The 19,657-nt window shown below is 36.7% G+C and overlaps 1 protein-coding gene across 4 annotated transcripts in view; it reads right to left on the bottom strand.

Moving 5' to 3' along the window:
- WWC3 (WWC family member 3) overlaps positions 1 to 19,657 on the bottom strand; it is a 97,356-nt gene that overhangs the window by 18,051 nt on the left and 59,648 nt on the right. For all 4 annotated transcript variants that reach the window (XM_086880115.1, XM_086880114.1, XM_086880113.1 and 1 more), the window contains exons 8-11: positions 17,953 to 18,026; positions 8,798 to 9,040; positions 5,814 to 5,903; positions 4,108 to 4,682 (exon numbers count right to left, since the gene is read on the bottom strand). In XM_086880115.1, the coding sequence (XP_086736241.1) occupies positions 4,108 to 4,682; positions 5,814 to 5,903; positions 8,798 to 9,040; positions 17,953 to 18,026 (982 nt within the window). The remainder of the gene's footprint in view (positions 1 to 4,107; positions 4,683 to 5,813; positions 5,904 to 8,797; positions 9,041 to 17,952; positions 18,027 to 19,657) is intronic.

Below are 19,657 nucleotides of genomic sequence, written 5' to 3' on the forward strand. Positions count from 1 at the left end.
TTGGTTGGTTTGGTTTTTTTCCTTCTTTTAATTTTTTTTAAAGGACTTTTGATTCAGTAAGCCTACCTCACTGTCTGGTATTTATGGAGAATATTTTGTCACTGGTAGTTATGAAGAATCAAAACTAGCAATCTGTAGATACAGCTCCATATTAAAGTTTCTCAAAAATTTTACATCACTGGAAAGAGGCTGAACTTCATGAAAGTGTGCAATTTGTTTTTAAAAGTGCATCTGTAATTTCTGTACTAATTTCAACAAGTTACACTAGGATGACTTCTTTTCCTAGGTAAGCCCTTGGCTCACTCCCTATGTGAACACTTTGTATAAATGTAGCAGAGGAAGGATCTTGTGGGCTCTGTCCTTGGGAGGCTGATGTTCCCAGTTTGTCTGGAAGGAAAAGATAGTCTCAAGCACCAATATAATAAAACGAAAAACTGACACACTACAACAATGTTGTAACTTGACAGTGATTTGCTCACTGTCTTCAGGCCACAGAAGCATTCAATTCTGGACAACTGCAGCAAATTTGGGAGAGATGCAAATACCGGAATATACACTTGGTGGGGGGGTAAAAAAACAGCAGGAAAAATTGGTCAAGATCAAGGACACACAAAATTCTGGTTTAAGAAAAAAGTTTAGCACACGTTACAGATTTTGCAATGCTGGAAGCTAAGGAACTGTTTGAATGGTGAAATGGTCTCTAAAACAGACCATTACCTTCCATTTTCTGATTTAAATAACAAAATCATTAAAGAACATATATGATTTTCCAGAACTACTGGGTGCCAAAGTTTGATAAATATAAGACAGCCCTGAATGAAAAAACATTCTCATTGTCATTAGTTGAAAAAGTGAACTTCAAAGGAAATTTTGCTGTCCAAACCTTCATTTGCTAAAAAAAAATCACATAAATCTAAAGCACAAGCTTAGGTGACTACAAATACTGCATGTCAGCTCAAAATGCGCTAATAAAAGAGTAGAACACTCTCATAAAAACTAGTAAGAGACAAAAACAGACCTTACCTACCCATAATGCTGTCAGGCATTACTATTATATAATAAAGCTGAAGGTCAAAGAACGCTTTCCCCAGGAGTTTAACTACAGCTGTGAATGTGTTGTTTAGTTGACATAGCAAAAAACTTAAGTATGCCATAATAATTAAACAGTACAGCAAAATGTCAAACAAAACCAAATGTAGCAGAATCTCCTGTTTCTTCTCATGCAACTCCAAAAAAAAAAAAAAACAACAACCAAAAACAAAACAACCCACCCCAAACCAAAACAACCAACACATCACACAGAAAAACACACAATGAGAAATTTCAGGTTCACTTACAGTGAATTTTTCTGTTGTGCCGCATGAGAAACAAGACAAAAAGCATATAGTGATAAATCACCCTTTAGATCTCTGACAATATTTTATAAACAAGAGATTATTTAAGCATTAAAAGAAATTTAGCATTTGAAAGATTTAGTATATAGAAGAGATAGTGAAGGTATTCAAGACCAATATTTTATTAACATGTTTCCTCCCACTCCCATCTTTATAATATGATGGACTTCACTTTTCAAGTATATTCCCTCCATTCACACATGAAAACTTATTTCACAATGTGACCCTGTGACAGATGCAGAACAATAAAGCAGGAGATCAGCAACTGAACATCAAAACTGCAGTTCCTGAAGAACCCCTTAAACTTGCTCAAGTGCTGCATCACTGCAAAGTTCACGCAGTTTATTCAGTGTTAACCCTGCCACCCCCCATTACTTGCAAATTACTGAAATTACCTCATGGTCTATCTAGTGAAGGACCAGGCAAAGAACTGCTGTTTTTGTAGCATAGCATTCTGCTGCCAGGCCATCGGGTGGCAGCAGCAGGGCACACTGCATGGTACCTCGGAGAAACCCAAAACACCCAGCATCTGTGAGCTCCCAGCTCTGGCATACAAGCTGGATGCTCCATCCAATTCTTCCAGGAAAAGAGCACAAAACCAAAATTCCTTCAAAACTTCCAACTGCTACTTGCAAACAACTGCATTACAATTCCAAACCACCAGCTAGTGAGTGTGGAACTCACAGTAGACAAAAATCAGAAAAGTTAATTTTTTTTTTTAATTGTTTCCAAATGCAAATATATAAAAATTAAAAAAGTCTCAAAAGTAGGCAGCCTGGCTACCTTTTAACCATGCATTCTTCCTCAAAAAGCAACACAAAATATTCTGTTGTACAAAAGCCACAACCTCTGGACTAGGAGCTGGACACAGCAGCACTGACAACAGGTTAAGCACAGAGGCTTTCAGACAAATGTGAAATGTGTAGAAATACAGCAGAAAACTGAGAAAAGGAAAATCAAAGCAGGAAGCTGCCCCTCATCCTGTATTGCTGCCTAGGCCCTCACACTAGGCCTTCATTTCTAGGAAACACATACAAGCTATAAATGAACTACTTAGATATTTTCACTTACCACAATGGGTGAAGACATGCTGTGGTCTGATTTGAGGTTTAAAGAAAGCCTCAGGAAGCCTCTTCACAGCACTAATTTAAGCACAAGTTTTCATGCTGGTCTCTGGAATTATGTTTATTTTGGTCTGAAAGCTACAATATGGGCACTAGAAATGTTTGCAGCTAGTAAAAGTAAATTCTGCTGCAGTATCTTCTGGCAGTACTAACTGCATTAAGGAAAGTAGGCAACTCTAGACTCAAATGGTTTTGAACAATACAGGCTTTTTAGCACTGTGGCAATGTTTTCTTTTTTTTTTTAAATTAAAACCTGAAAGGTTTTCTTTAAATACCATCAACGTTCCTTTGTATTATCACATGAAAATAAGATTTAGGTGGGATAATATGATCCATTCTCTGGTTATAGTTCATATTATTCCTGATGTCACAAGTCCTGAATGCAACGTTCTACACAAAGTTAATACAGAATTCTGGGTATAGAAATGGGATGGGATTCACAAAATTTAATATTAAACTAAACACTAGAAGTCCTTCTGTACTAGTATGATTTTTATTTTGAAAAATGAGCAAGTCAACAAACAAAAATGTTACCATGATTATATTTTTGATATTAAGAGCAGTTCTTCATTTGGATGGTCAAAACAGGAAAATAAATTTGTCATGTTCCTGAATGTATTATAAGCTCAGGCTTTTAATTTTGTTTCAGTGTTTCAAAAGTGTTCTGTTTTCTCTTTTGATTCCTCTAATTTATGTTTCTCAAGTGCCAAGCTTCAGAAGCTTCTGCCAAGGCAAGCTAAATCAAGTCCATCAATCTGACAGTCCAGTGGGAAAGGAAAACTCAACAGTGTGTGTGCTGTGCTAACTGCACCCATCACCACTCTGTCACCATTAGAGCACACAGAGGTGCTCAGAAGCAACCAGCCAAGCAGATACACAACATCTTGCACATCCCCTACAAAAGATGCTCCTTTGCTGATGAAGCACCTACTCATGAGTGCACCATGCACTTATGAAGCCACGTCACTGTGGCTTCTGCTCCATCACAGAACATGGACAAGGAAACCTGGGCTGGAGTGTGTACAAATTCACTACATAGCCAGCCTTCAAGCACTGTCAGAAGCATCATCCCATGTTTTGTGTTTGGTTTTTTTTGTATGGGATAGCTGCTGATTATCTCATATCTCTCCTGGGCTTGTGTTGCTTTTCATTATCATATATATATACATACATATATATATTTATAAATATAAAGGCAACATCAGCACAAAAGGTGGCCTCAGAAGTAACTAACCCATACTTTTTCTTACTAATACTTTACTCATTTTTGCTAGGTCTTTAATAGGCTACACTCCAATGAAAGTAAATATTCCATTCCCTTTCTTCCAGTCAATTCACCACTGTTTTAAGATCTATTGACAAGGATTTCTCTATTCTTTCACCTCTTTGACATAAAACTAGAGTATGGGTTTGGGGGATTTTCCTGTGTTTTGGTCAGGCTTTTAACAGGTAACACCTATCATGCAATTTTTATCTGATGGTAGTAAAATAAGCCTAATGCAGGAACAATCTCTACTGTGCTAGCATGCTTAGGTCTGTGTGACATTTTCTAAAACAATGTGACAAAATAATAATATCCATAAACTCACCTCCACCAGTTTGGACAGCAGCCAGGTGTGGTCCCATTTCTCGCAGCCCTTCACTGTCCAGAGGGTAAGCAGATGTCTGAGATGAGCTCGTGCCTTGTGCATCATCATCACCCAAGGCTGTGGTCTGAGCCCTGAGCATTTCCAGGGCTCCTATGCCTGCCATCTCCTCAAAACCTTCTGACATCTGAGCCAACGGAGAATCTCGTGATGCAGAGAGAAACGGGGTGTCCAGAGGCGAGCTTGGAGGGGACAATGATGACAAGGAGGACCGCGATGACAGGGATGCCAAGGACTGCGGGGTATCCAGAGACCTCCGCTGCTTATTGAAATTTGAGTGTCCAACGGCATCAGCATACGGCACATCCTTTGTGAGAGACTCGAAGGGAATTATGTCAAAGCGCAAATGCTGCCCGTAGTCTGTAACGCTGTCTGATTTGTCGTACTGGGGAAGGCCATAGATGTCCGTGAAGCTGACTGAGCTGAGGGAGCCTCTGCTGGAGGCCAAGGATCCTCGACTGGAGGCCAGGGATCCCCTGCTGCTGCCAGAGGACATGGTGAGAGTGCTAGCTGACAGACTGTGGCATGCAAAGAAAGAGAAAACATAAAAATGTCCTTTCAAACATAACCAGAATTACCAATGCAGACATTAAAACACTAATCCAGATACCACAAGCAATTTTACATGTATTCAGTATGGTGACATGGAAAGATGATTTGCCATTTTGAAGTCTAGCTCAGGTCTCTTGCCCTCATCTCAAGCACAGCCATGACTGAAGCAGTACAAGTGACAACTAGATAAGGGCCAAGTACCTAAAGACAACAGTCCAACAGGATGAGCCTACTCTTTCCTCCAACATTTAAACAACTGTAATTTGGCAGAAAAGAGGCCAGAGCAGGCTCTAGCTCAGCAAACTCATTGTAAAGCCAGGAAGGATAGATTACCATGATCCAGCTCAAACTTATATTAATGACTGGTCATAAACAATCCAGGGACAAGAAGTGCAAGGGGATTTGCAAAGTCCTAACAACCTGCTGTTTAAGCCTCACTCTCACACGTTTTTCCAAAGCAAAATAAAAAGACTTTAGGATGTATCCTATCCCACTTCCTTTTACCACTCTCAGTTGAGGGGGAGAAGAATATTAGTGCCAGAGAGATGAAGTGAGACAGGAACTCAGCAGGAACTGAGCTTTTGATGGTGCTGTGGTGTTAAACTGAGGAATCCCCAAGAGCTGCATCTCAAAAAACAGCTGTGTGAATATGCAAAACATTCTAGACTTCGGTGTGGGTCTTAGCACATTCTCGTATTTAAATAGCAAAACTTTGTCATCTTATCAGGGATCAAAACCCCCTGCATTTCAAGGTATCAGAATATTAAGAACTCACAGAACTTAAAATGCTATTTGCCCACAGTAAAACTGTAACAATATTACAACAGATTTTAAGAACTAATCTCGCTTTCAGAAAGTAAGGTAACATAAAATTCCCAGATACACTTAATAATGTAGCCCAAATAGCCATTCCTAATATTATTTATACAACTCCATCCAAATCATCACACTCCACAGAGCAAAGTGTAGTGAAATGTAGTGAAAAATTAATTTACTTGGCATACATACACGGAAGTATAAAAGGATAAACTTCATACATTATTAATATTCTTCTCTGCTGTAGTTACTTCAAAACCTACTGGTTTTATGTAACTTACCTTTTTAACTGGGAGTGTAAATATGAGGTTAAACGCGTAGCTTCTTCTAGTTGCATAAGCAAACAATTTCTCTTCTCCTGTAACAGTATCCTATAATCCAACACATACATATTACTATTTTCTTCATCACAGTAGCGTTCAAAAAGTGCTAGGAGCTTCCCAAATGTGGAAAAAATCAATGCACTGAAGTTTGGAATATTAAAAAAAGTTGCAGTGTTTCATGAAAAGTTTGAACTTCTGCTGCTCATATGCAGCAATAGTAATTCCAGCAAGAACACAAGAACCAAGACTCCAGGAGAATTCCCAGACAAGAAAACTGAAGTAACAAAAAGAAAACTGAAGTAACTGAAGCACAAGGTAAGGGTCATGATGCTGAAAATACAATGCAGCAATTAGCAAAATCATAAAAAGTCCCAGGTAAAAATATCAGACTCTACAAGATTTTTGTTTTCTCCCTTACATCAACTTGATTCTGCTATTAAAATACTATGCCCTTCCACCTCGTCACCAAAAAAATATTCCAAGACAATTAATGTAAAATTTCAAAGATACAAAGAAAATTTTTGAAGGACTTCTGTTAACCATAACCACCAATATATAATTTAAGCTCTTATTCTATGTGTTTTATGTTTTGTGTTTAACATTTATCATTACATTTAAGCAGGGAATGAGAAAAATCTCATGCTGCAACTTATTTTTTGCCCATTCTAGTAACAAGCAGCTGAATTACTCATACCACTGCCACAACACAAATGGAATGTAACTTTAATGCCATCAATCTCATACACCTATAAGATATCTTAAATTCAGTATTCTGACATTGTTAGAATTTCAAATAATAAATTTTATCTACTATTTACTCTTTTTCTGGATCCAGAATTATATTCCTGATGCTTTGTTTTTCCAAGTCCAAGCACTGAACTTCAAGATAATACCAGGGTAGTATTCTGGTTTGTGTTGTACATTTTATACATCCAGGAAAGTTACAGCTTCAGCCCTACATCACAATGGAAATGGAGATACTGATGGTTTGGAGAAAGCAGATTAGAGTTATTACACTGCCTCAGACCTTCCTCAGCTGCAAAGACAGCTGTTAAGAGTTCAACATGGTAATGAACAGGACTTAAAAATCAACAGAAAGGGAGTTCTCCTGGATAAAACAGGAGTTCTCAGCCTGTTCTCCTGCCTTTGTGCACCCCAGGCCAGATTAACCTGTGGCACAAGGAAGGCTGCAGGTCAGCTATGCAAACTTATACCACATAGGCACTGCATGCAGGAACCAAAAGAAAAGGACAAATAGATACAAGAAACATAACTGATTCAAAAGCTTGCAGGGGAAAGCAGAGATTTCACACCATCTACTGTAAAAAAACAAGGTTAGGAACCTACACTCCACAGTGACAGAAGCTGCAGGGAAGGTACCTGTGCTAAAAAGTAAGAAATGCCTCCAACTAAGACTATCGGCCTTAACAAAAACACTACAACAAAAAACAACAAAACCCCCACCTCTATCATACAGATTTGAAGTTCATTTTGATCTGCACATAACTCACTGCTTTTAAAACTCAGTAACAAAAAAGGAATGTTAATTATTTAAGAAAGAAATACCTTTGTATTTCACAATTAGAACAAAGTGGAAATACAAAAGCAGAATTAGAATAGGAATATTTTTGGTTATTTCTGAATCTAAAACAAACAACAGAAAATCAGGCAACTAATAGTTAAGCTTCCTTCAAATCTGCTATACAAAAACAGAGTACCCATTACTATTATTCTAACTTCTGCTCAACTTTCTGCTAGCATTTAAAATATCAAGTACCCCAGTGGAATGCTGGCTTCCACAGCATGAACTCCATGGAAAAATAGCTTGGCCTTCTTGCCAACACAGTATGCACTACCTAACATGAGAGCCCAAAAACAACAAATAAAACTTACTACACGACAGAGTAAAGTGGACTCCTTTTTCTGTCAGTTTAAGCTCTAAAGCCAATGTCACAACATAGCAAAAATTGCAAAACATATTACACTGATCTGTAGGCTAGCTGTGAATTTTCTGTTTATTGACTGAATTTACTGTCTGAATTAAGCATTTGCAAAGGAACTGACTAGTCAAAATCTGTATATGGAAAGCACTTCCAAATATTTTTCAAGTGTCTTAATTGTGTAAATATTAACCTTTACACAGATCACATTAAAGCTAGTTCTTGTAGGTTTTCCTGAAGTGTCAAAGCTGAGGTTTTACCACTGTTTATGAGAAGCAAGAACAAGCAGCTTCTTGCTTTCACTGGAAGCGGTCTATGGTAAAAAGAGATTAAGAGGTTTTGTCCTTTACTCTGGCTACAGGAAAAGCTAGGCAACTTTGAAATAAATATTGTGTTTCCACTAATATGTTTTTGGGTTGTTTATTTTACATATAACTTGATTTTTAAGTTTTCAAGAATGACTTTGCTTACTATGTTCTTTGAATGTCAGAATTGGGATGTGTTCCCACTGCTGAGACTGCAAATGAAAAGGAAATATTGTATATAAAATGCAGCAAAAACATCATCATTTAACTTTCCTGTTACAAGGCAGAAACTAAATATAGCAAAAGATCTTTGTTCTGATGCTTTGGGAGATGAGCACTACTCCACTGTAAAGAACAGAAAAATCTTTTACTATCCAGATACTGTTATTCAGCTCTCTATCAGGGAGTATCACTCAGACCTATTCCAAGCATCTTTTGAGATTCTATTCAGATTTCTTCTTCCCATTCAGAATTTTTAAATGAATGAAAGGAAAACTAACTAGACGACACCTCTGCTTCAGAAAAGTCCAAGACAGATAGAATTAAATAGGGATAGGAACAGTCTTCTCCTTTTCTGAAACCAAATTTCTCTAGTAATTTAGTTTTTCCTTAAATACAATGAAATTCCCTGCTCTTCTTTTCAAAGCTACCTATATGGATCTCACAACAGAGAAGAAAACAATTCAAGTTCCCAAACCTTTCAGTGGCCCCATGTGCAGACGTTGCTCGAGCTCGCTGAATTTCATCTTCCAAGCGTCTTTTTTCTTCCTCCAAACGTGCAATGTCTTCTGGGGATCGTCTCTGCTGACTGATGAGCTGCAACTCCTGAAGAAGAGCCTCCTTCTCTTTGATGAGCTGAAGACGGTCCCTGTCCGCTTCAGCCATTCCTGGCCAGGATTCATTATCAAGCAAGGCCAGCTGCTGTTGTATATTCGAAACTCTTTAAAAGAGGATAAATGTATTTCAAAATGCAGAAGAGAAAGACAAGAGGAAAAATATCTAAACATGAAGCCTGTTGATGTCTGTGCCCTTTTTCTTCTAAATACCAAACCAAGAAAATTTAGAGGGGTTTGGGAGAGTATTTGTTTCTGGGTTTTGGACTGGGTTTGTTTTTGGAGGGTTTTGTTTGGTTGATTGGTTTCAGGGTTCTTTTTAATTGTTTTGTGCATTTTTAAAACAGTAAACAGTTGAAAGTGTTCCTACATGTGTAAATGTGCGAGAACTACAGTGCTTTTATCTACTCTATAGACAATATCTGTCTTCACAGCTTTCTCACTTTGTAAAAAATGAATTAATATTTTAGAGCTCAAGTTTACTTCTTGTAGAGCTGATGAAGCAGAACATTTTTTGGTTCCTAATTCTTCTACAATCACATCTTAAACTGGAATTTTAAAAGTACAGTAAGAATTTGAAGAAGCAGAAGGTGAGACACTTAACTAATGACAACATGTCCATACAATCACATCCCACCTTGTAGAGGAATGGTTCAAGGGACTGAAAATATTAGACTTCCCTAAATTACAACAAAATTTTAAAGCTGCCATTAAAACAGAAACATCAGTCTGGAAAAAAGATTTACCGGTTACAAAATACAAGTGGCTTTAGATGAATGTAGCATAAAAATATGCAATTAAATAAGCTAATTTGTTGGGGTTTTTTTCCTGTAGTATGCTTTATAGCTACTATAAAAGTAGTTTCTTATATGTCAATATGCTGTACCATCACATGAAACAACATTTTTAAGAATAATTCCACAGCTGACATTTTAAGAACATGTTCTTTTAGAAACAAATTTTGAACTCCTATCAGTATTACCAAGAACACTAAAGCTAGACATTTCACAAATGTTTCTTGTGGCGTAAGAGGGAGAACACTTATTGCTAGGTATTTATGTTTGTCTGGCAATGACAATTTAGACACTTTAGAATGTAACATTTAAAATTAGAGGTAAGAGAAAATCTGGCTTTCTGATTTTTGAACATTTAATACTCAGGAACTGTACAACATTTGAGCAGTTTACATGTTAGTTTCATCTTCACTTTGAAATGGTTCCATTCAAACAAAGATCAGTACTTCTAAAAGATTACTACCCTTAAAATATATAAATAAAGACATTTTCAAGCCAGCCATCAAAGTGGGATATAGTTAATTGGTTTTGATAAAAACAATCTTTTTCAAATAGAGCTGGTAAGAAAGAAAACTAATAACAAAAAAGCAAGGTAAAATCCCATAACACGCAAACCAAAGACTCACAGCGTGATAACGTGATAATGAATAAAAGGCACAGACATGACAAAGGCAACGTTTCCCCCATCTGAAAACAAAACCTCATACAGTAAGGTTTATCTCCTACTGACATCTGGGAAGTATTTGGCCATCTTATTATCAAGGGAAGAGAATAAACCATCAATGTAAGTAATTTTGCAGTGACTGCATCCATATATGAATAAGAATTTCAGTGTCCTTTTCCCCCACCACACACACTACATTTTATTTCAGCAAGAAATTGGGTATTATGTCACATTTTTGTCTAAAGCAAAATACTTTATCAAGCCCTTCAATACTATTTCCTCCTCCTTGCATTAATAACCAACTTCCTGCCAATACCTACTGAAAGCACCATTGTGGATCAGTACATACAGTCTACATATTTCACACTTCAGCTATTGTGCATGAATTCCAGATGCAGCTTCCTGAAGAACACCTCACCCCATTGACCAAATGTCAGGTCCAGGAAGAGCAAGCAGGGTCAGGATCCTTTCTCTCCCATGCCTAAGCTGCTCTGCTGTTAACATTCAGTAAACACTCCTGAAGCACACAGAGCTTGATTTTCAGGTGTTCAGTGCCAAATGAAACAAACAGGGACTCAAGATCCTTTCAACAGAATCGCAGAATTCCGGTACAATTGAGTTATCACAGCTTGGCAACCGAGTGTGAATCAGATGAGTCTGGACTATTTGATTGTGTTCATAAGCTTTTACACAGCTTGTAGACAAAAGAAGATGACATTCATCTGAAGTCTTTGTGTTTCTTCGTAAGACAGCTGAAGGACTGACCCTCTCCTTCATTTTAACACTGTTTTGATACTTATTTTTACATTGCAGGGTGAGCTGGTTAAGAGGCAGACCACAGGTGCAAATGAACACTAATGAAGGCAACAGGGAAGAGAGAAGTATGATCAGGGAAGAGATCTTTCAGTGCTAGTGAATCAGTGATTCCACTTGTCTGTGGAGTAAAACACCACCTTCACTAAACACAAGAGGTTTTAATTTAGATGCTTGAGCTTGCTGAGAGCACGTAACTCCCTTTGTGTATGACATTCCAGCTTAAAGTTTGTTTTTTCCCTTCAATTTCTGTTATGGTGATGCTTTGAAAGTAGGAAGTTCTCATACAATAACTTAATTATACTGTTGTTGAAGTGGGGAAGAGTACTGCTGTGGACAAGGTTTATATCACTGAAGAGTTCCAAAATCTGATTAGGTATTTACTCTGATTCCCTTGACACTCGTCTTGTCTCACTAGCTCTTCTTGTTTCTACAGTTTTCCCTTTACACCAAGAAAAAGCAGGCACAAAACACTATATAATGCAGGAATCTGTTGAAGCACCAAAAAACCAGTCTTCTGCAACCTCTATTTCCTACACATGAACTGAAGTTTTGGGGCAATTTTGTTGTTTGCTTTGCACTGGGGAATCCCTCTGTATGGTAAGTTGTTCCAAGAAGCTACCAGTGACAAACTTTTTAATATTTATCTCCTTGGCTAGAAGACACCGTTAAGGCTTTTATGGTCTCATTCACTCAAAATTATGAATAAAAATCTGAGTTGTCATTTTTAGTTATGCTCAGAACTTAGTAAAAAAATCCTCTTAAGTATGCTCTGTAACTGCAGACTATCTCCTCAGACACAAACTTTTCTTCCAATCACAATAAATACATAAATAAGCCATTTCACTGTGCTTGCCTATGCCAGACTTTATGTCTGTCATTCTCACTGCTGCTGTGTTAGAAGAAAACTGTCAAACTCAGTGCATATATTAAGCTGCCTTGAAACATCCACTTAAATAAATCAATGATTTGACATAGATTGCAACCTAAAGTGGAAAAAAAACCCCACTTAGGATCCTTTATGAAGCCTGTTTTTCAAGCACATTTCTCCTTCCTAATGAGTATTTTTAAGATACTATTTTTTAACTGTAGTCACTGCAAAAGAGTGCTTTTATCTGGCCTAATGCCAGATACTGAGGTCCCTACTGATCCAGCAATTTAACATATTCCTGTGGAAAAAACTGTTAATTTTGAGCCATCAGCATTCCAGGCATTTTGCCCATTCCCATCCTTGCATAACAAGTGCTGAGGAGCTTGCATTCCTCACTGGAGTAGGTGGTATTAAATGACCGGTTCCCTAGATAGGCACGCCAACTTGCTGCTTAATTCAGTATTTTAAAATTTCGAATGGAGATGAACATAACAGTTCCTGTAAAGAGAGGGGCACAGATGGGATGACAAAGGTTTAACCTGATGATGATCTTAAGCAGACACTGACTTGAAATGGCACTGAAATGCCATACCAAGGTATCTAGAATGATGTCTCACTCAAGATAATGCAGACACAGCATGAGGATGGAGATCAGTAGAGTCAGTAGTTTACTATACAAACTACATCATGGGGAAAAAAAAGGCAAGTATTTCCAGAATTTAATTAGACATAGTTGAATTAAATTTAGTAGTATGTCTGAATCATTATAGCTCTGCACAGCTCCCTCTCCCCCTGACAAAACAGGACAACCCTTCTGTCACTGAAAATACCTCAGGAACTTTAAAGATTTTGTTAATAGTCAGAAAATCACTTTCAAGGGTGATATCTGAACCCAGCACTAATGAAGTTATATTTCTGAGCTCAAGAGGTTATTTATTAGAGCATAAGAAGTAAGTAAAAGTAACTTATTGTGAGATAAGCAATTTACAATTATAATTTACCCCATGTTAGATTCTTACGCAGACTTTGAACAAGACAAGTGTCTTGGGGAGGGAAATACTCTGAACCAACTCAAAGTTATTACCTCATGCTCATAGAATGGACAAATTACAGATATCCTAGAGCTGGCACTTGTTCTTCAAACTTAACATGGTTTGAATTTTACAAGGAGAAGAAAAAGGAAACCAAACAATACTCATCTACATTTAAATGCCTAGACTTTTGGCTGACATGCCATACCACTCTAGAACTGCAGCCTTTGTTACCTGTGCTATGGGAAGACCAGTGGGGATAAAATAAAGAAAATATTCCAGTTCCTGTCTGAAAGAGAATAGTGGTCAAGATCACATAAATCAGCCCTGCTTACTCTTTTCTCTAGGTTTATAAGTGGACCCAGTTCTCTGACACTTCAGGTAACAGGGAATATTTCTCACAAGGAATACCCAAAGGCAGTGGTTGTGGGACTGAAGACACATAATGAAAAGTGTAAGAACTTGGTAATTTCTGGTATTTATGCACTTTCTTGAGTGTGGATTATGGTTTATATCCAAAGAGGAAAATGCTAGAGAAAGATAAAGAAAGAAATGGAAAGAACAAGAAGCTGGGGAACTCGGCCAAATGCTCGCAAAATCTCTCCACTGTGTCTATTTTGGCTGTTCCTGCAAGTATGTGCCACTGTGGCTTTGGCAGACCACATGAGTATGCTCTGTAGAATACCCAGCCTTCCTCACAACACAATTCATTCAATAACAACGAGGTCTTAAACTGGCTTAAGAAACTCATGGAACCATTAGAGTTCACTGGCATTTTGCACATTTTAGGAAAATTGAAAAAGTCTGCTCAAAGCAAGCTTTCCCAAAAACACAGGTGAAAATAGTACAAAACTTTAAAGAAGTTCAAAAGCATGTCTAAGCTTCCTTTATAACTCAAAGAAAATGTTTTATGTTTAAAAACTAGCAATGGGAGATTTAGGTTTGGCTGAGCCAGGTATTTATGTGACATCAAACAAATTACTTCATCCTTGAATCAGATTTTCATATTTGTTCAGCAGAATAAAGCGTACAAATCCACTGAATTTCACTAGAGATTAGGTAATTAAACCTTGAAACCTGCCTATACAAGATAAATTTTAAAAGGAAAATACTTGACTGTGTAATTGTATTATTACTGGAATGTTGTTATCAATATCCAATCAACATGTACTTTGTCACTGTAAGCACAAATTGCACAGACACACTTTTGCTTATGCCAGTAATTTTAAAGACCTAACTGAAATTTAATTTTGGAAATGAGACAAGTTTGCAACAAACTATACTGAACAGAAAGAAGTAACATCCTTGAAGACAAATGGAGAAATATTAAGCATATCTGAGGAAGAGATTTTTTCCAAGGGTAAAATAAATCTCCTAACATTCACTGCATGCCTCTATGAAAGAAAAAATAACATATTTGAATTCAAATTTACAGAAGATACAAATAAATACAACCCAAACGAGGCAAGCTGGTTGAAGATGTTTGAATGTATTAGTTCATTAAAGTTAGCTACCATTCAGATTGGACTATCAAAAAAACCCCAAAAAACCTACAGCTGAAACTTTTCTTACTTCGTATTGGAGGTATTTATTTTTCATCTACCGATTAACACACTTCACTGGATATGAGGCACTGCAGCAATGACATTTCATGAACATTTGCTAATATACTTCATGTAGTCATTTTACTGAACTGCACAACTTAAGAGTTATCAAAGAAAAACAATTTGCTTTTGATTTCTTGTGCTATGAAGCAGTATATTCATAAAAGTGCTTGAGGGGTACACTTTCCAGTGTGCAAATGCTTTCATGAGAGGTGGTCTCACTGAAATAGCAACTGAAACTAAAAACAGTATTTATCCAGGCAGCTTGGGGCTGTGTGTTCAAAAAGACCGTCCTCCTCCCCCGTCTGTTTCACTGGAGGGCCACACTGGCAGATCTGAGAGGAGAAATTTCATGGAAATAAGGTACAGTTTATTTAGAAATAATGGGGGAGGGGTAAGAGTGCAGAGTGGAAGAAAAGTGATTGAGCCTCCTTTCAGCACGATTGGAGAGTTAAAAAGCAGAATTTACAAAACACCTCCAAAAGCCTGGATCAGAAACAGGGGAGAGGATCTCTTCCCCAGCGTGATGGAAATGTCAGAACCCACAGTGTACAACATCTGAAATACCCACGGGAAAAATTAAATTGCAAATCATCCAACTTCCTTCCGATGGGAAAGTGATGGGGGGAAAAAAGGCTATGTGAATGTCTTAAGTTATGCAAAGGCCAAACCATTCAGAGTCAGAGAGATTTTTGAAGGAGGAATTAAAATGAAACTATCTTTTATAAGGGAGGAGGGATATTTTGGGAATGTAAGCCAACTCTTCTGTGACCACTGGGTTTCATCTCCCGAATTCCTCAAGACAGTTCATTCAAAAATCCCAGCACTGCATTTCCTTGCTTAGACTCCACATATAGAGAACATACTTTAATTTTTAAAGACTTTTTACTACATCTAGCAAATATTCTGCTTATATATGGCTAGATTCGCAAGAGCAACTGAAATGCAACACTCTGTCCTACAGTTTGTGGGGTTTTCTTCCTGCTTTCCTTTCACGGGAAAGACATACTTCTCTCCTAGAGTGTGTTTTAAGTCTCCCATTAAAAGTCTGTCTGATATACTTATTTGCTGTATGTTTCCACACCCACTTGACAAGCAAGCAATCACAATATACTGCCTTACAGCTGTGACATACTGTAGCATTTTAATTTTCTACTTTGTAGATTTAATCCATCACAGCACATTCCGTCACCCACACTGTGCAGCAACAGTAGATATTTCACCAGCCAAGGGAGAATGAACACAAAGATATTTAGTAGAGACAAAAGCCCTACAGAAATGCCAGCAAGCTAAGGGGAAGGAATGCATGATAAATGAAGAATGCAACCACAGAGATAACTGGTAGGGGCAATGAGCTTTGTGCAGTTCCACTCAAAAGCTGAAAGCTGATTACTTCCGTACAACATACTGGGCAGAATAAGGCTACTCTTTTAAAGCAACTAACATACTTTTGCTAAATAACAAACCATTGTCAGAGCTGCTATCCTGGGAAAGCAAAACTATTCTTACTGCAATCACCATTCTCTAGTTGGAAGGTTAGTTACCCAGATTTTCTACACTTAATTAAGATCAAACACCAGCTCACTTCTAATGTTCAGAATTGCTGCATTCCATGCAGAAACAAATGTTCGGCATTTCCAGCTGAGAAATGCTTTGCTACTTAAAAAAAAAAAAAATCCATAAAAACTCAACATCTCTTCACCCCCTCAAAAAAACACCACTCTATCTTTTCCCTGTAATAAACAAACAAGAAGAGAATTGATTTGAAAAACACAGAAAAGCTGTGTCAGAAAGCTGAACTAAAAACATTTTAATACAATCTTCACAGCATCAGTGACTCTGTTAAACTGAACACTATAAAACTAAATTCTATCATTCTTGCAGCAACTGTAAGTCACTAAATTATCACTGGACTTTTAAGTGCTAAGTTATCCTGTGAGCAATCAAGACACTGAGACATTTTTGTTTTGTTCTTTTTTCCCCAATTATTTAACCTTTATTAGGTAATAGTCACTGGTATTTACACACCATCTGTATGATGCAGACTTTCATTCAAGTTACAAATCCTGAAGATTTAGCTGTATTCACCTGGGCTTGCTTGTACCAGCTTAATTTTTGAAGCTGGTATTGTGTCCAAATGCGGGTAAATTTTCCAAGAACAACAGAATTATGTACTGCCTATAAACTTCCAATTTCTGCCAAGACTTGTAACTTCATTACAGATTCCCCCAAAGAAAAAGTCACCATGATATGGAAAAACAAAGATAAAAGAATTGAACTTCATTTTCTAACTCTTATTCTGAAAGATGTAAAAAACTGGTAGAACAGAACATATTGAAAAGAAAAAGAAATCCTAATTTATACAAATTTTAAAACTATGGGTTTTAAAGTTTACTATATTGAATCTTTTAAGTGTCAGTCAAATTCCACAACAGAATATTCTACACATTCTACTTCACACATTCGACTACATTCTAGTAGAAATCAAAATAATCATAATTGCATTAATTTACTGAGTTCAAGTAATCATTCATCTGTACCCACACTATTGTCCTGAATATGTGGCAAACAGTTTGAAAACAGTGAGGTTCAATGAGGACCTGCTAAAATATTTAAATCCATGAAAAAACACTGCAAGACTGGCCTCCACAAGAGAAATACTTACAATAAGCAATTAGACTGAAGGAGTTAGTGAAGAATCAATCTATTCAAAGTAATACTTGTTATCATTTTTATCTGACTTTTTTTCCAATTTCAACATTTATTTTTATGTACTCTTTTGTTCATCCCTTAACATCTTCATTTATCTCACATGAAGCCCTGCATTCATTCTTCTTCATGGCTTCAGTACACTGAACTTAAGACACAGGTATGCAAAGCTTTGGGTATCCTGACAGACCAGGCTGATAAGTGTAAGCTTAAAGACTATTTATATCTAAGTTTGAGAAAGAGGGTGAAAAAATGTAAAACAGTTTAATTGAACCACTACAATTTTGTGTTTATACAAGTATAGAACAGGGCTGACATTTAGCTTAATCTCTTCAAACAAATATAATAATCTTATGATAAAGTCTTATATTTACCTAAACTTTTATTATCTGTGTACTACTTAATAGAGAGCAAATTAGTCTTCCCGAAGACATTTCAGCTTGGAGTCTGGTTCCAGTTCAACTTTGAAAACTTTAATCATTTTTTTAATCAATTAAAGTAAATATAAAACCCAATAGATTGTCTTTAATTACCTTTTCTTGGCCTCTTCATATTGCCAGTTCAGCCTCACTTTGTCTACAAGTCTTGTTTTGTCATCAAACCCAAACTTGCAGAGTTGAAGAGCAAGGAGAGGAGGAAAAAGAAAAGAAGAAACAAGTTAAAAACACTCTCATCACAATAAAGAAAGGGATAAATTAGTCTTCCTTACTGGATTCACTAAAGAGACCTCTATACTTCAAATAATAACATAATAAAAAAATCAATTTTGCAATGGAAAACTAATTCATTGCTAAAAACAGAGAAGATAAATAAGCCCTTTCAAGAAATTATTAACTTGGAAATCGAGGCATAGCAAATTGAATCATTGATAAATGGTCAAATCTTTTCAACTTTATCCAAATCTAAAAGAAAAGAGTATTTTAACTGAAATATTTTGCTACTTTATATAGCTATTGTATGAATACCCTTATTAGAAGCAATTCAGAATACATTCCCTGTACTGTGATGTGTTAGCCAGCACTTACAAAATTAATGCATTTTAAACATTAGTACAAAAAAACACCTGATCTTGAAGCAGCCGTACAACGTGCATTTATGTTGCAAATCCTACTGCAGTGTTTCTACAGCAATTTCTATTTTAGGGTATTAGCACTTCCCTCCTCAAAAGTTTGTGTATGGTCAAATAGTTAAAACCTAAGCTCCTAAACAAGTGCATGGCTTCACCTCCAGAATTCTCCTCTAGCTGCTGCTTTTTCCTGTCTCCATGATCCCATGGGTAAAAACTCCTTTTCTATTCACATAGTGCTAACAATAGTTCCATGAAAAGATTCAGATAATTATTTTTGTTTCCCTTACAAAAAGCCTACACTTCAAACATAATTTTCATAGTGTACTTGTCTTGAATTGTGTACTGCAAATGGGAAAATGTTCCTGTGTTCCTTTTTGTGATTTGTTTCAGAATTCAATAATCCACCCATCCACCACACCCCAAAGGCACCATCTTGCCTAACACCCTGAAAGACAGCCTAGCATTAGGTCAGTTTTCCCAGATTCTTGAAGAGTCTATCTTCTCAAAAACAAGACTTCCTCTTCTGCAGGGACCCTCTGGAGACATCTAATCTGACAACTAGCCAGCAGTGAAAGAATAATAAAATAGACAAGAAACGGGATGATAAAGCCAACGAGATGATTTCTAAGTAAGTGAAAATTAACATCCAAACTACCATACTAACAAACTAAAAACAAGTTGCTTTCTTGCTTTTGTGTCAGTCATCCACAGAGGCATATGTTTTATTACTGATTAACAACTGGGTTGCTGTAGTACTAGTGGAAGCTGAATTTTTACTTTCTATTATTTGGAGTACACAGTTTCATTCAGCTAGAACCATTTCTAAGGAATGCCAGTATGTTATTCTTGAATATCACATTTAAAGGCATACTTATAAATATGCCTTTACAAAGCACAAAGGTAAAACAGACTACATGGGAAGTTTTGTTGATTAAGAAAAATACTTAGAGAATAACAAATACTTTCCTTAGACAGAGGAAAGGAGCAGAGATCTACACATCTTCCATGTATATGAACAATGAATACAAGCATGATAAAAAAAAAAGATGAAAAAATAAAATTTTAAAAAATACACAGCTATCACTACTACCACAATGCTAACATCTCATGCAAAATTATGTCTACTGCAACTTCAAGCTGGTTAAAGAATTTTCTTCCTTCCTATCTCA

The sequence above is a fragment of the Cyanistes caeruleus genome, chromosome 3 (genome assembly GCF_971803275.1).
Source record: "Cyanistes caeruleus chromosome 3, bCyaCae1.hap1.1, whole genome shotgun sequence".
Taxonomy (NCBI): Eukaryota; Metazoa; Chordata; class Aves; order Passeriformes; family Paridae; genus Cyanistes; species Cyanistes caeruleus.